The sequence below is a fragment of the Aquarana catesbeiana genome, linkage group LG13, assembly GCF_042186555.1.
Source record: "Aquarana catesbeiana isolate 2022-GZ linkage group LG13, ASM4218655v1, whole genome shotgun sequence".
Lineage (NCBI taxonomy): Eukaryota > Metazoa > Chordata > Amphibia > Anura > Ranidae > Aquarana > Aquarana catesbeiana.
The window spans coordinates 10,536,272-10,550,680 of record NC_133336.1 but is presented as its reverse complement, the minus strand read 5'-3'; the positions used below and the strand labels follow the sequence as shown (position 1 = coordinate 10,550,680).

Here is a 14,409-nt window from a genome sequence, read left to right as displayed (position 1 = left end):
CTAATAATAACTATTACTAGCTATTAAATTATAGGTATGCAATGGGGGAAAAGCGAACTAAGGACTTTAAATGGGACGCAAGGGAAAGTTTGCGCCCCATCTTTAATATCATGAAAAAGAGGGGGGGAGGGGGAGGTTGGGACTTTGAATGAGGTGCGCATGATGCAGCCCAATCACACTCACAAAGGTGCAAACATATGTATGTTTATTGAGGACCAATGATCAACATGGCATAAAAATGCATTGCATGCATTGAGCATAAAATAATCGCATATAGACAATAAATCTATGTATATACAACCATGGGACATGGGTAGGTACAATTATGCATCTTAATCCCCCAAAAAAGATAAAAGTCGTGAAGTAAAAAACATCTAAAAATTGGTCAATGTGTGTTTGATGCATCAGAGGTAGGCCCACCGCTGTGTTTCATGGACTTCAATCCACTCTTCAGGAGCCAGATGCATCTAAATTATGATAGCCAAAACTGGGACCGTGTGACAAGACAAAGCCAGGGGTAAGCCATGGAGCCTGGCCTGGGAGCTGAGAGGGGGACCTCAACGAGGAACACTGGACCGCACACACCAGCACCCCGTAGTGGAGGGGACTTACATATGCAGTGGAGGGGAGAATACATATGATGTTTGAAGCCACAAAGATAGAAGGGGATCAGAGTGTGCATAGGTTGTATCAGCACTGTCTCTGAATACCATGAAGCAGGGAGTGAGATGCAGCCCCAGTATGGAACGCCAGCTCCCCCTCAGCGTCACGCAGGCACGACACATTGGAGCAAAACCTCGGCAAACGCCAGAGAAGAAATTATAGGTATTGGAATTTCCTTTCAAATTTGGCTGTTAGTGAATGTATCGAATACAAATTTATCCAAATTTACGAATTATCCAAAATAATGGATGCCGCATTTAAACAAATAGAATGTAATGAATTAATAATAATAAAAACATTTTTATATTTATTTTTTATTATTATATTATATATTAAATTTGTTATGTTCTATTTGTTTAGATGCGGCATGCGTTATTTCAGATAATTCATAACTTCGGATAAATTCGTATTCGCTATGTTCACTAACAGCCAAATTTGAAAGGAAATTCCAATATCTATAACTTAATAGTTAGTTATTTTTAGTTAGTTAGTTGTTATTTTGGATTTTTGGATTTTTGAATTTTTTAATTTTTGGATTTTTGTTCTTATTTTTGAATCTCCAAATTTCTACATTTCTGAATTTTCGAATTTACGAATTTATTCAAAATAACAAATTTTGATCATAAGGAATTACCCAAAAAATGAAAAAACAAAAAACGAATGAAACAAAAACAAACAAATTTTTTGGCAATGCACATGTCTATAAGTCATGTGAGTGGTATTCTGTGGTCATCCTGGGTATGAAGATATAACCGTCTCTACACACGGATGATAATATTGGGGTGTCTACTCCATTATAATATTTTTCTTATAACTTCTATGTCCTTGAGTGTTATAAAGTGATCTGATATAAATGATTCCAATAAAGAGAAAGGAGTTCCATTCATGTAGCGAAGAGTTACATTAAATCATGGGGGAGAAATTCATTTTCTTCTGGTAACATTCTTCTCTTCTACAGATTGTCCTCTAATCACCTGACAGACAGTTCCTGCCCCCACCTGGCATCTGTAATAAGAAATAACTGGACACTGAGGTCACTGAACCTGTCTGGGAACAATCTGGAGGGTCCTCATTTCAGGGATCTGATGGAAGCTCTGACAACAAGCCGGATAGAGAGATTACTGTGAGTATACCAGGACTGACTGAGACAATAATAGTCTGGGACAGTTTTAAATCTAAAACAAATAATAATATTATTAATAATAATAATAATAATAATGCAATTATATGGATTTCCCTTTTGTCTCAGTATATAGCCAATCCTGGACTGACCATTTTATTTAATATTTATTACAAGTATTTATATATCGCCAAAAATGTATACAGCACTTTACACACATATTATACATTCATATCAGTCCCTGCCTTCAAGGAGCTTACAATCTAATGCCCCTAACTCACATTCATACATATAATAGGACCAATTACCTCCCAGCATGTCTTTTGGAGTGTGGGAGGAAACCCACACAGGCACAGAGAGAACATACAACCTCCAGGCAGGTAGTGCCGTGGTTGGGATTCAAACCGATGACCCCAGTGCTGCCAGGTGGAAGTGATAACCACTTTGCTATTGTGATGCACATCTGCTATTCAGTTGAGGGATCTCCTCCATACTTCCTTCTTATCAGCAGAGAATATCAGAGAACAAAAACCATCCTGTCCAATCTCTAGCAATGCTTATTCTGGCCTCACACTGTCTGCTGATACCATTCATGCTCCATACACAAGTAGATTATATCACAATGCGAGTCATTAGACATGTGCAGTTTTATTCCGCAATAGTTTTTCAAACAAAATTCCACAAATTTGTTCATTTGGAAATATTCAAATTAACAAAAACCCTTTTGAAGAAATTTTTTGAAAATTCGAAAATCGAAAATTCGGAAATTTGAAAATTTGGAAATTCAGAAATCTGAAAATTTGAAAATGAGAACGAAAATCCAAAAATTAGAAAACCCAAAAATTCTAAAATCTGAAATAATAACTAACTAATAATAACTATTACTAACTATTAAACTACTAACTATAAAATTATAGGTATTGGAATTTCCTTTCAAATTTGGCTTTTAGTGAACAAAACAAATACAAATTTATCTGAAGTTACGAATTATCAAAAAAAGGATGCTGCATCTAAACGAATAGAACGTAATGAATTATTAATAATAATAATAAAAACTTTTGTATAATTATTTATTTTTTATTATTAATTTGTTACATTTCATTTGTTTAGATGCGGTATCCGTTATTTCAGATAATTCATAACTTCGGATAAATACGTATTCACTAACAGCCAAATTTGGGAATTCCAATATCTATAATTTAATAGTTAGTTATTATTAGTTAGTTGTTATTTTGGATTTTTTAATTTTTGGATTTTTTAATTTTCGGATTTTCGTTCTAATTTTCAAATTTTTGAATTTTCGGATTTCGAATTTCTGAATTTTTACATTTCCGAATTTTTGAATTTACGAATTTATTCGAAATAACTAATTTTGATCATAAGGAATAACCCGAAAAAAATAAAAAAAACAAAAAAACAAATGTAACAAAAACAAACTAATTTTTTGGCAGTGCACATGTCTACAAGTCATGTTTACTGGTATTCTGTGCTCATCCTGTGTATGGAGATATCACCGTCTCTACACATGGATGATAATATTGGGGTGTCTACTCCATTATAATATTTTTCTTATACAATTCTATTTCCTGGAGTGTTATAAAGTTATCTGATATAAATGATTCTAATAAAGAGAAATGAGTTCCATTCATGTAGAGAATAGTTACATTCATTCCTGGGGGAGAAATTAATTTTCTTCGGGTAACATTCTTCTCTCCTAGTTTGATGTTTATTCACCTGACAGACAGTTCCTGCCCCTGCCTAGCATCTGGAATAAGAAATAACCAGACACTGAGGACACTGAACCTGAATGGGAACAATCTGGAGGGTCCTCATTTCAGGGATCTGGTGGAAGCTCTGACAACAAGCCGGATAGAGATATTACTGTGAGTATAACAGGACTGACCGAGACAATAATATTCTGGGACAGTTTTATATCTAAACCAAAATATTAATATTAATATTAACCACTTCAATACTTTTATGCCCTGTACACACGGCCGGATTTTCAGACGGAAAATGTGCGATCGGAGCTTGTTGTCGGAAATTCCGACCGTGTGTGGGCTCCATCGGACTTTTTCCATCGGATTTTCCAACACACAAACTTTGAGAGCAGGCTATAAAATTTTCCAACAACAAAATCCAATTCAGATGCACAAAGTGCCACGCATGCTCAGAATAAATTCCGGGGCGGAACTGCTTGGTCTGGTAAAATTAGCGTTCGGAATGGATATAGCACCTTTGTCACGCTGCAATGTTTTAAATTGTTTAACCACTTGCTTACTGGCCACTTAAACCCCCCTCCTGTCCAGACCAATTTTCAGCTTTTAGCGCTGTCGCACTTTGAATGACAATTGCGCGGTCATACAACACTGTACTCAAATGAAATTTTTATAATTTTTTTCCCACAAATAGATCTTTCTTTTGGTGGTATTTGATCACCTCTGCGGTTTTTAGTTTTTGTTAAAAAAATTTAAAAAGACCGAATTATTTTTTAAAAAATTGATTTTTTTAAATATTTCGTTATAAAATTTTTGCAACAGGTAATTTTTCTCCTTCATTGATGTACACTGATGAGGCAGCACTGATAGGCACCGATAGGTGGCAGTGATAGGCACTGATGGGTGGCAGTAATGGGCACTGATGGGTGGCAGTGATGAGCACTGATGGGTGGCAGTGATGAGCACTGATTGATTACACTGATGGCAGCACTGCTAGGTGGCACTGATTGGCACCACTGGTGGGCATTGATAGGTGGCACTGCTGGGCACTGTGGGCACTGGCAGGTGGCAATGGCAGGTGGCACTGGCAGGCACAGATTAGGCATATGTGCCTCCTTCCTCGATGTCCCTTTAACATAAGGCGGTGATTGGCTTTTTTTTCTCCTCACGCTGTCAGCGTGAGGAGAAAAAAAAATGATCACCGAGCTTTTGTTTACATCATGTGATCAGCTGTCATTGGCTGACAGCTGATCACATGGTAAGGGGCCGGGATCGGCCCCTTAATCTGATCTGTGATCATCCGAGTCTCCGTGACTCAGTGATCACAGCGTGCGCGCCCTACAGGGTTCGCGCGGTGCGCATGCACAGGGGAGGACGTCCCATGTTGGCCTCCTGGAAATTGAGGTCCGCGCTGTGGCCATCATTCGGCTATGGCCCGGACCTCAAGTGGTTAATGCAGCGCACTCTTTTCTTTATAATGCTGGAAGAATGAAGTAGTTTTGCTGCTCATGTTCACACAGACTTCTCACAAACTTTTTTCTTTATTATTTCTCGTGATTTCATCAATATAATATTTGTCACATCTTCCGAAAAAATAATATTTTTGGTATTTTTTTAGATTAAATATTTTTTTTTGGCTTTTTTAAAATCCTGATCTTGTGTTTTATTGTTAATTTTTATTTTATTTTTTGCTCCAGAATAGTTTTGGGTGTGTTTTGTGTGTCAATTTACCACAACGTGAATATTATCTTGTATTATTTAATCTCAAGGAAGTTGCTTGGTGTTGGTGTCTCTTGTTAATTTCACATTGTATTTTTGAAATGTACCTGCCTCCGCACAAACAAACTGTCCTTTTTGAAGGAATACACACATAGGCGAGTATAATAAATCAAACCAAAAATTTATTAAGGGCTCATAACCAAAGAAAAAGGGAGGCAACGCTGGAGAAACAGCAGAAATTGGCAAAGCCTTTGGCCCCCAGGGCACACATCAATTATTTCCAGGCAAAATTGGTGGCGTCCTTATCTAAGGGAGTTCAATCTGGTCCAGAAGTCCAAGAGATCATGAACAGCAGCAGATGACATCTGTGTCCCCAGGCTGTGGTAATACAAGAGCCTGCATCTTTTGTCAGACCAGACTGAACCAAGGTCATCACTCTCTGATCTTCCTTCCACGCTTCCCTACACGCTGTGTCTGTGGTGGTGGAGTTGTGGCAGGAGGAGGAGGAGGATGCAACTCACTCAGGTAGGTATTGGGCGTGATTTCACCCCTCAACCCCCTATTTAATGTTTGACAAATAATTTCCTTACACATGAGGCATTGGCCCTCCTGCATGTCGTGCAGTTTGGTGGCAGCCATGGAGGCAAAGGCCTCTTCACGAGTGGGGGTGGCTCTCAGGGACGCAGAAGCCTCCTGAATCAGCCTGAGTGCTGAATCCTGCACGTTACTCCCCTTCCTGGGTCTAATTTTTGGAAGGTAGAGGGGAGGGACCTGCGATTCTGTCAGGCTCCTACTGGGCCCAGCCTTCTCCTGGCTGCCACTTAGCCCCACCTCCTCCTGGCTGCCACTAAACCCCGCCTCCTCCTGTGTGCCACATTTCACAGCCTCCTCCTGTGTGCCACATTCCACAGCCTCCTCTTGGCTGAGGTCTTCCTGTGTATGAAAAAGGGACAAAGTTTTAGTTTTTTCTTCATCAATCACACACAATTTTCACCTCAAGACTGTTGCAAATTGAATGTTAACAAATATAACAGACTATCATTCTGAGCCCACCATTTTTCATTCTTGTCCCAATAATTTTTGGCCACTACTGTCTATTGATATGTAAAACACTTTATTAAATCAGCAATTAGTGATCAATAATAACATCTAGTAAATATAATTTATTTATTGACCAGAAATCTGTAGAACAATGCTATACCTGACTCCAGCTGGGCTCCTCCACTTCTTCCTGGCTGGAAGTCACAGGTTGGACATCGGAAGCCTCAGCTGGGGTGGAAGATAGGGTGGAAGGAAGAGTGGAAGGAAGGGTTGAGAGGGATTCCCAGACTTCAGTCTGGTCTGACAGAAATCGCAGTCTCTCATAGTACCACAGCCTGGGGACATAAACGTCATCTGCTGCAGCTCAGGATCTCTGGAAATCCTGGACCTTCTTGCGCTCCCTTAGATAAGTGCTCCTCAGGCTACCAATTTTGGCTTTTAAATAGGGGATGATTGCTGTGGGGACCACCGGCTTCACCAACTCCAGCAGTCTCTCCAGTGCTGCCTGCCTCTTTTGTTTATGATTATACTGCGGGTGTTTGACCTGCCACAGACAGGGCAGCTCCCTGTATTTGTATATTAACAGGGGGAGAAAGTTGTGGTCATTGAAGCCATCCATTTTTTCTGCAAGACACAAGACAAATCCTAATGTCAGGCTAAAGTCTCCTAATCTTGTCCCAATATAGGCCTCAATCTATAAGCAGTATAGGCCCAAGTTTAAATGTTACCTTTGTTATCACAATCGGCGCTTCCGATACTCCTTCCTCCGCTCACAGATCGTACGTGCTACGCACACGTGTTACGCTTTATATACACTGCACATGCGTGAAACTCCGCCTGCCCCTGATGTTCTTTCTAGTCTATTCCCCGCCCCTTCTCATTCGGCACAGTGGGGAAGAGCACATGGCGGAGACAGAGCAGGTGCGTGCTAATTACAGCAACGAGGGGGAGGAAAGGCCGGTGCCAGAAATGTCACAATCCCGGAGGAGACGATTTAAGGCATTGAATATGTCCTTTGTTGAGATGGTGGAGATGGTCGACATATTGAATAGGGCCAACTATGACGGGAAGCATAGACCTTACCCCCACCCAAATGTCAGAAAGGCCAAGATCATGGCGAAAGTTGTCAAGAGTCTGCACAGAAATTTTGGGGTACGGCGATCCAAGGATCAACTCAGGAAGCGGTGGTGGGACCTTAAATTAAGAGAGCACAATCAGTATAGAAGGATCAGGAGAGTGCTGCTCCATGTGCTTTTCTTTATTACTGTTGCACAGTTTAAAATGGCAACTTTCATGTTCATGGACACATTATTTGTTTGTATCCAACACTGGGGCAGTAGTCCAACGATGTGGCTTACGAGAAGTCACACAAGGGGTCGCCCCCTTTCAGACCAGACGATCAGTCGGGGAGCAAACCACACCTGCAGCGAAAACCCAAAAATGGACTAAGAAATACACCCATAATATATAGGGGGGAAATTAAAAAGTATTTCTTTAAATGGGTGGTCAAATAGCCAACTGGGAGGCACCAATCTCCATGCATACCATATATGCAGTTTGCGGCCTCAAAGTATTAGACAAATACATGTGTGAAAAGAAATAATGGAGATGATTGAAAAAACCAATTGGTTAAGTAATTAAACAGAGTAGTGGATCAAAGGGTCAGAATAGTATACGCCAGCTCAATTAGATGTAACAATGTAACTAAGAAAGGGGGAAGTGCCCACAATAAAGCCAAACATAGGAGAAACAGAGCAAACCCAAATTTACCCCAAAAAGTATTAAAACACATATGAGGCTGCACCATATCGCCCTATGTGATCAGACTGATTTGTGACCTAACCCGGGATTGGCCGCAAGTTGTGTCAGGCTCAGTGGATAAGTATCCAATCCGAGTCGACAAGTCCGAAATACATATATATAAAAAGAGTAGTGTTGTAAGTAGTTACAAATAGGTACATAATAGATATTATTAACAGATCATAATTGTATAGGGCAGAGATGGCGCAAGAACATATTGCTTTGGTGTGTACTTACAGTGCAGGAGCTGTATAGATTTCTGACCCACCAAACAGGAAAGCTACAAGTCCAAGGTTTTTCACGTGTATATGTACTTGCTATGGGCGTACTTGCTATGGGCGTATGCCAATCATGGTGAATCCACTACAGGACTACAGAACGTCCGAGAGTGTTCCGGAACGCCACCGGCAAGGAGGAAGGATCCCCAATGTAGCAGCCGGTGCCAGCCCGGGTGCCTGATGGGGAAAATGGGGGAGGAGCGGATAGATGGTAATTAGCTCCTCACCCCCTTGCCGGGAAGGCACATCCGAGGGAAAACCCCCCGATCCGGAAGCAGCAACAGCAGGAGTGCCAGACTCCCAAGGGGAGAAAAAAGGGCAAATAAGAGGCATAATAACCATTTACATTTGCTTGAAACATAGAAAAAAGAAATATGTAAAAACATAACATGCATGGGTATGTTCTCCCAAGCTAATATGTTTATTTAATTCTAGTATGCATATACATGAGACATCAATACACGCAAGAAAAAACAGTCGCATACATTGATAAATCTACAAAATCACAGCAAAATAAAATAAAGAAAAATAGAATCAGGTGGAACAGAACCAAAACATCAAAGGGAGGGACATAAAGACAGGGAAAATGGCCAAAAGGTCTTTAATATTAAAAGAAATGTAAGGTTATTCACTCGTCTATTGTTGGTATCTGCATTTTACAAGCAATAATCAGTGTCAATATGAGTAACTTCCAGGGAGATGAGTGGGCCAATCTCATGTCAGGTTACGAGATGGATTTTAAACAGGGGGATCGTGTAAAAACCCTAAACTCATCCCTCGTTCAAAAACTGAACAGAGTTCTGGAGAAAAATTCTGCATGTACTTTTCTGGCATGTAAAAACCTTAGACAGATATAGTAAGGAAAAGATTAATCCCTTGGGACTTAGAGTCCAGGTTTTTCCTAACTTGGAACAAATCAGTACTGAAAGTAAAAAAGAATGGGAGGCTGATTTAAATGCATGTTCCCAGGAAATGATGGCTATCCTTATCTGAGAATATAATAAACAAATGGCTCTGTTGGATATAGAAATTGATAATATAGAGGGGCCTTAAAACCTTTTGCGCAGCACGCTCTCTATTTGGAGCTACAGGCGAACCTCCAGGGTGGTCTGTCAGTCTACAAAAGGGGTGTCCTGCAGAAAAAGGAATCAAAGTTCTGGAGGGACAAAACGGCCTTTTCAGAGGGACGAGCATACAAATGGAATGCTCATATCCCAAGAAATCAGAAAAACAAGCATCATGTATCGCAACAACAATCTAAGAATATGAATAGCATGTCAAAACATAAAAACGGACCTGGTCCTAGTCAGAATCCAAAAACACCACCCAAGGGACGTGGTAAATTCAAAAGGAGCCGTAACAATAAGGGCTCCCCGGAGTAGGATAGAAAAAAACGCTCTGTTGAGACCACTGTGGGGGGTGATCACAGTGCTCCCATTTGTGAGCACCCAATACCCTCCAGTTATAAATATGATACATCAAATACAGGTATGAGTGAAGTAGATCTTTTATCTTCTAGCATTTCAACAAACACCACTCATACAAGTCAAACAGCAGGGCATTCTAAATCTGGGCTTCTGAGTCCTTTAAACCCGGTAGAAGGATCCTCCTCACTCCAAACAAACAGGGGAGTAGGGAATTTGGAAACTTCATCACGCGGATTCAACTGAATCCCTTAGCGTGATTAACTTGTCGTCCTATCCCCTATCCCCAGTGGAAATCGATGTATTGTCACGCGGACTGACTTTTTGCCCACAGGAAAATTTTGATATATTTGAAGTGATTACTGATTTGCAGCTTTTTGCACGTCGGCTACTACTCAAGAGCCTTCATGCAAAAACAGATACGAATATTGATACGACTGATTGGGCTAGCTGTAGTATGAGGGAATTCAAAGCCTTACGTGATCTGACACTCCTTTTTCAGGAAAAGAATACCTTAGATCTGATAGATCAAATTGCTTTGGAAACTTTATTTGAGAATGCCAATGAACCTACACAGAATCCTGCAATGGGTTTCAAGAAACCACCTGCTAAATTTCCTCCTCTTAGCTTGAACCCAAGCATAGAGATCTTTGTTAAACAAACACTCAGAGATATCTCTAAGCTCCCACGCAAAAAAAATGTCCTAAAAATTTAACTGCTGATGAATCTAAGGCCGTGGACTCCCTATGCAACAATGCTAAAGTTACAATAAAACCATCGGATAAGGGAGGCAATGTGGTCCTGATGGATAATCAGGATTACGTGCGTATGTGTCAAGACATTCTAGACAATGGGGAGTGGTATAAAACCATCCCCATCAAATTCATACAAGCCTCCTATACTAAATTTTATGATCTGATCCAGTTGGCCTTTGAAAGAGGAGTCATCTCGAAAGACCAATATGAGTTCATTAGCATCAAACATCCACGAGTGGCCACGTTTTATAGTTTACCCAAAATTCATAAATGTCAGATGGAACCTCCCGGGCGACCAATTGTCTCCGGCAATGGAGGAATATCTGAAAATCTGAGTAAGGTTATCGATTCCTTTTTGCAGACTTTTGTCCTGTGTATGCCTTCTTTTTTGAAGGACACGATACATCTGTTACAATCAATCAAGGAGATAACCCTCCCAGCAAACTCACTTTTGGTGGCCATTGATGTTGAGGCCCTGTACAGCTCGATCCCCTATAACAAGGGGATCGCAGCTGTGCGGGCACTCTTACAGCAGAGCCAGAAATATGATGGAGCATTGAATGAATTTATCATCGATGGGCTTGACTATATCCCGCATCACAACTTCTTCTTTTTCAATAACTCCCACTACCTCCAGGTGTGGGGCGTGGCCATGGGCAGGGCACCTGTTGTGCCCCGGCCTACGCCAACTTGTACCTAGGGGAGTGGGAGAAAGCCCTCCCAGATGATGGGGACCTCGCTGTGTATACAAGCCACATATTTTTGTGGCTACGATACATTGATGACGTCCTCCTCATCTGGGAGGGCCCTGAGGAAATGTTGCTAGAGTTTTTTGACTTTATCATCCAGAACAAACATAACCTAAAGTTTACCATGACCTATGATCGCGACCAAATGACATTTTTGAATGTCAAGCTTAGGTGTACTGTTGTGGAATCTCATATTAGTCAATGTATTTCATATTGTATATATTGATTTGCATATATTTTATTGATTATTATTATTATTATTATTTATATTATTATATAGTAGTGGTTTTATCAATATTATTATGCAATAAGTAAAGCAACAATTATTAATTTTTAATAATGTATACTGTGTTTTCCATAGATTTAGAAAGTCTTCATTTTAAATGCTGAACTTTGGATGACCTCTCTGCTTCTTTCTTATACTTTTATAGTTTACTGGGTGAAAGTTCATTAGAATAGATTCAAGTAATATAGAATTGTCTCAAGTCTGAAATGCATATAAATCACAAAAGATAAGATAAGAAAACAGGTGGTTAAAATAATTAGGTGGCATACAGGAAAGTTATGTACAGAACATTAATTAAGTTTGACAGGGTCAAACAAAGGTCTTTGAGCCCTCATTAAAACTGTTAAAGTACATTGAATAAGGAAATACATGTGTGTATGTATTTGTATATATATATATATATATATATATATATATATATATATATATATATATATATATATATATATATATATATATATATATATATATGTAGTAATTGCTGGTGAGGCACTGAGCTCAACACAATATTGCGCAATATATCAGGTTAGCAGACACCTATTATTAGTTCTGCATTGTGTTGTGCCGTGTTTTGCTAGCGCTAGGAGGGGCAGGTGGTTGTTGTTGGGGTATCGCTGTCCACCAGGCAGATCTTTGTGATGGTAGGTTGGGTTTTCTCAACTGTGAATGCCTTAAAATGTATTGTACAGGATGAAATACCCTGGGTAAAAAAAAAAAAAAAAAAAAATGGAAAATTTTTTCCAGAGGGGTACCCCTGTAGAAGGCTAGCTACTCTCTGTGTGAACCTACCTTTAACATGCATGTTGGTATCCTAGACTGAATAAATCAGTCTAGAAGAGGTATATTTTGATTGGTATCCTAGACCTACAAGAGGTCTGGACGAGGTTTTGGGGTAAATGTTTTGACCCCTGGAGAACCTACCTTTAACATGCATGTTGGTATCCTAGACTGAGTAAATCAGTCTAGAAGAGGTATATTTTGATTGGTATCCTAGACCTACAAGAGGTCTGGACGAGGTTTTGGGGTAAATGTTTTGACCCCTGGAGAACCTACCTTTAACATGCATGTTGGTATCCTAGACTGAGTAAATCAGTCTAGAAGAGGTATATTTTGATTGGTATCCTAGACCTACAAGAGGTCTGGACGAGGTTTTGGGGTAAATGTTTTGACCCCTGGAGAACCTACCTTTAACATGCATGTTGGTATCCTAGACTGAATAAATCAGTCTAGAAGAGGTATATTTTGATTGGTATCCTAGACCTACAAGAGGTCTGGATGAGGTTTTGGGGTAAATGTTTTGACCCCTGGAGAACCTACCTTTAACATGCATGTTGGTATCCTAGACTGAGTAAATCAGTCTAGAAGAGGTATATTTTGATTGGTATCCTAGACCTACAAGAGGTCTGGATGAGGTTCTGGGGTAAATGTTTTGACCCCTGGAGAACCTACCTTTAACTTGCATGTTGGTATCCTAGACCGAGTAAATTGGTCTAGAAGAGGTTTATTTTTGATTGGTATGCTAGCCCTACAAGAGTTCTGGAAGAATTGGTATCCTAGACTGGTAAGTCCAGTTTGGAAGAGGTTCTTGAGTTGCCTAAATTTACATGCATGTTGGTATCCTGGATTGGCAATCAATCTGGAGGAGGCTTTGGGGTTATCAGACCCCTGGAAAGCCTAAGTTAAAAACAAAAACAGTACTAATATGTAGCTACTAGTAGAAAAAGGTACCTTTGTGGTGTAAAATAATACTCATGAGTTTAGAAGGTTAATGTCAGGAAAGGTAAGTCCTGACAGGTAAATAAGGTGAAGGTTTTGGAGCTCCATTTGTTAACAAAGTTAAAAGGTATGTATCGTCTTTGTGCTATAAGTGTATGTGTTTATATGTATCTGTTATAACGGTCTGTGTACTAACTGAGTTAAGATCAGGTTGAGACATTCCTGATCGCCGTGGCAAGCAGGGCTTGGCGGTTTTTCGTGTCTTAAGACAAGCATTTTGGTAAGGAGACGTATGCGCATACGGTGCCTATTGGCTTTACTCTGAGCACTGCTGTCCATAAGTAATTACTAACTATCCTGTCAGTTTTAATAATTTTGTGAATATTTATATATTTATATATAGTCAGGAATTTGTGTTCATATGTATGCATACTCTGCTAGGTGGAGTGACTGTGTATTGCTATATAGAAAACAGAAGATAATGACATTTTGTTAATGAATGTTCACAAATGTAAGTTAATTTATTTGTAATGTTTGTAGACTGTTAGGGAATATTGTATGTGTGAGGGAGACTGATCAACTCCCAAATTAGGTTAGAATAATTCTGTAGTGGTTGTAAAAACGTTGGTGTGAAATGACCCTGTGTGTTAGTTCTATGAGTGAATTGTAAGAAGTATGTAACTGATGCTGAATTCTGCATAGTGTATGATGAATAGGGAAATGGTATGTATCCTCCATACAAATGCAATTAGAACTTTCTGTGTCATATATTTGATTTCGTGACACTTGATATTAGTATTTGATAGGAGGATTTATATTTATATGAGTTAAATGTGTGTGTGTGTGTGTGTGATTTTTTTGTATGAGGTGTGAAATGAATCCCTAAGTGAATGATTGTATGTGTCTTTCGTGGAGAGGCTAGGGATTGATACATCTATGGTGACTGATTGACTTTAGCGTCAAAGTTCTAACTGTTATTGGCAGTGAGTGAGTGTGTGTGTGGAAGGCACGATTCATTATTTTTTTTTATATTCTTTAAATATGTACCTCAGCTAGATAGCGCCATGAATGAGCTGAGGGAGTTAGAAGTTATTTAAACTGTAGAAAAAAGAAAGTTGTTTGTTTTAAGTAATTTACGAC

The 14,409-nt window shown here is 39.5% G+C and overlaps 1 protein-coding gene across 1 annotated transcript in view; it reads left to right on the top strand.

The window, feature by feature from the left end:
- LOC141117590 (NACHT, LRR and PYD domains-containing protein 3-like) overlaps positions 1–14,409 on the top strand; it is a 129,231-nt gene that overhangs the window by 77,073 nt on the left and 37,749 nt on the right. Inside the window, exons 7-8 of the mRNA XM_073610512.1 lie at positions 1,622–1,786; positions 3,502–3,666. Coding sequence (XP_073466613.1) covers positions 1,622–1,786; positions 3,502–3,666 — 330 coding nt within the window. The remainder of the gene's footprint in view (positions 1–1,621; positions 1,787–3,501; positions 3,667–14,409) is intronic.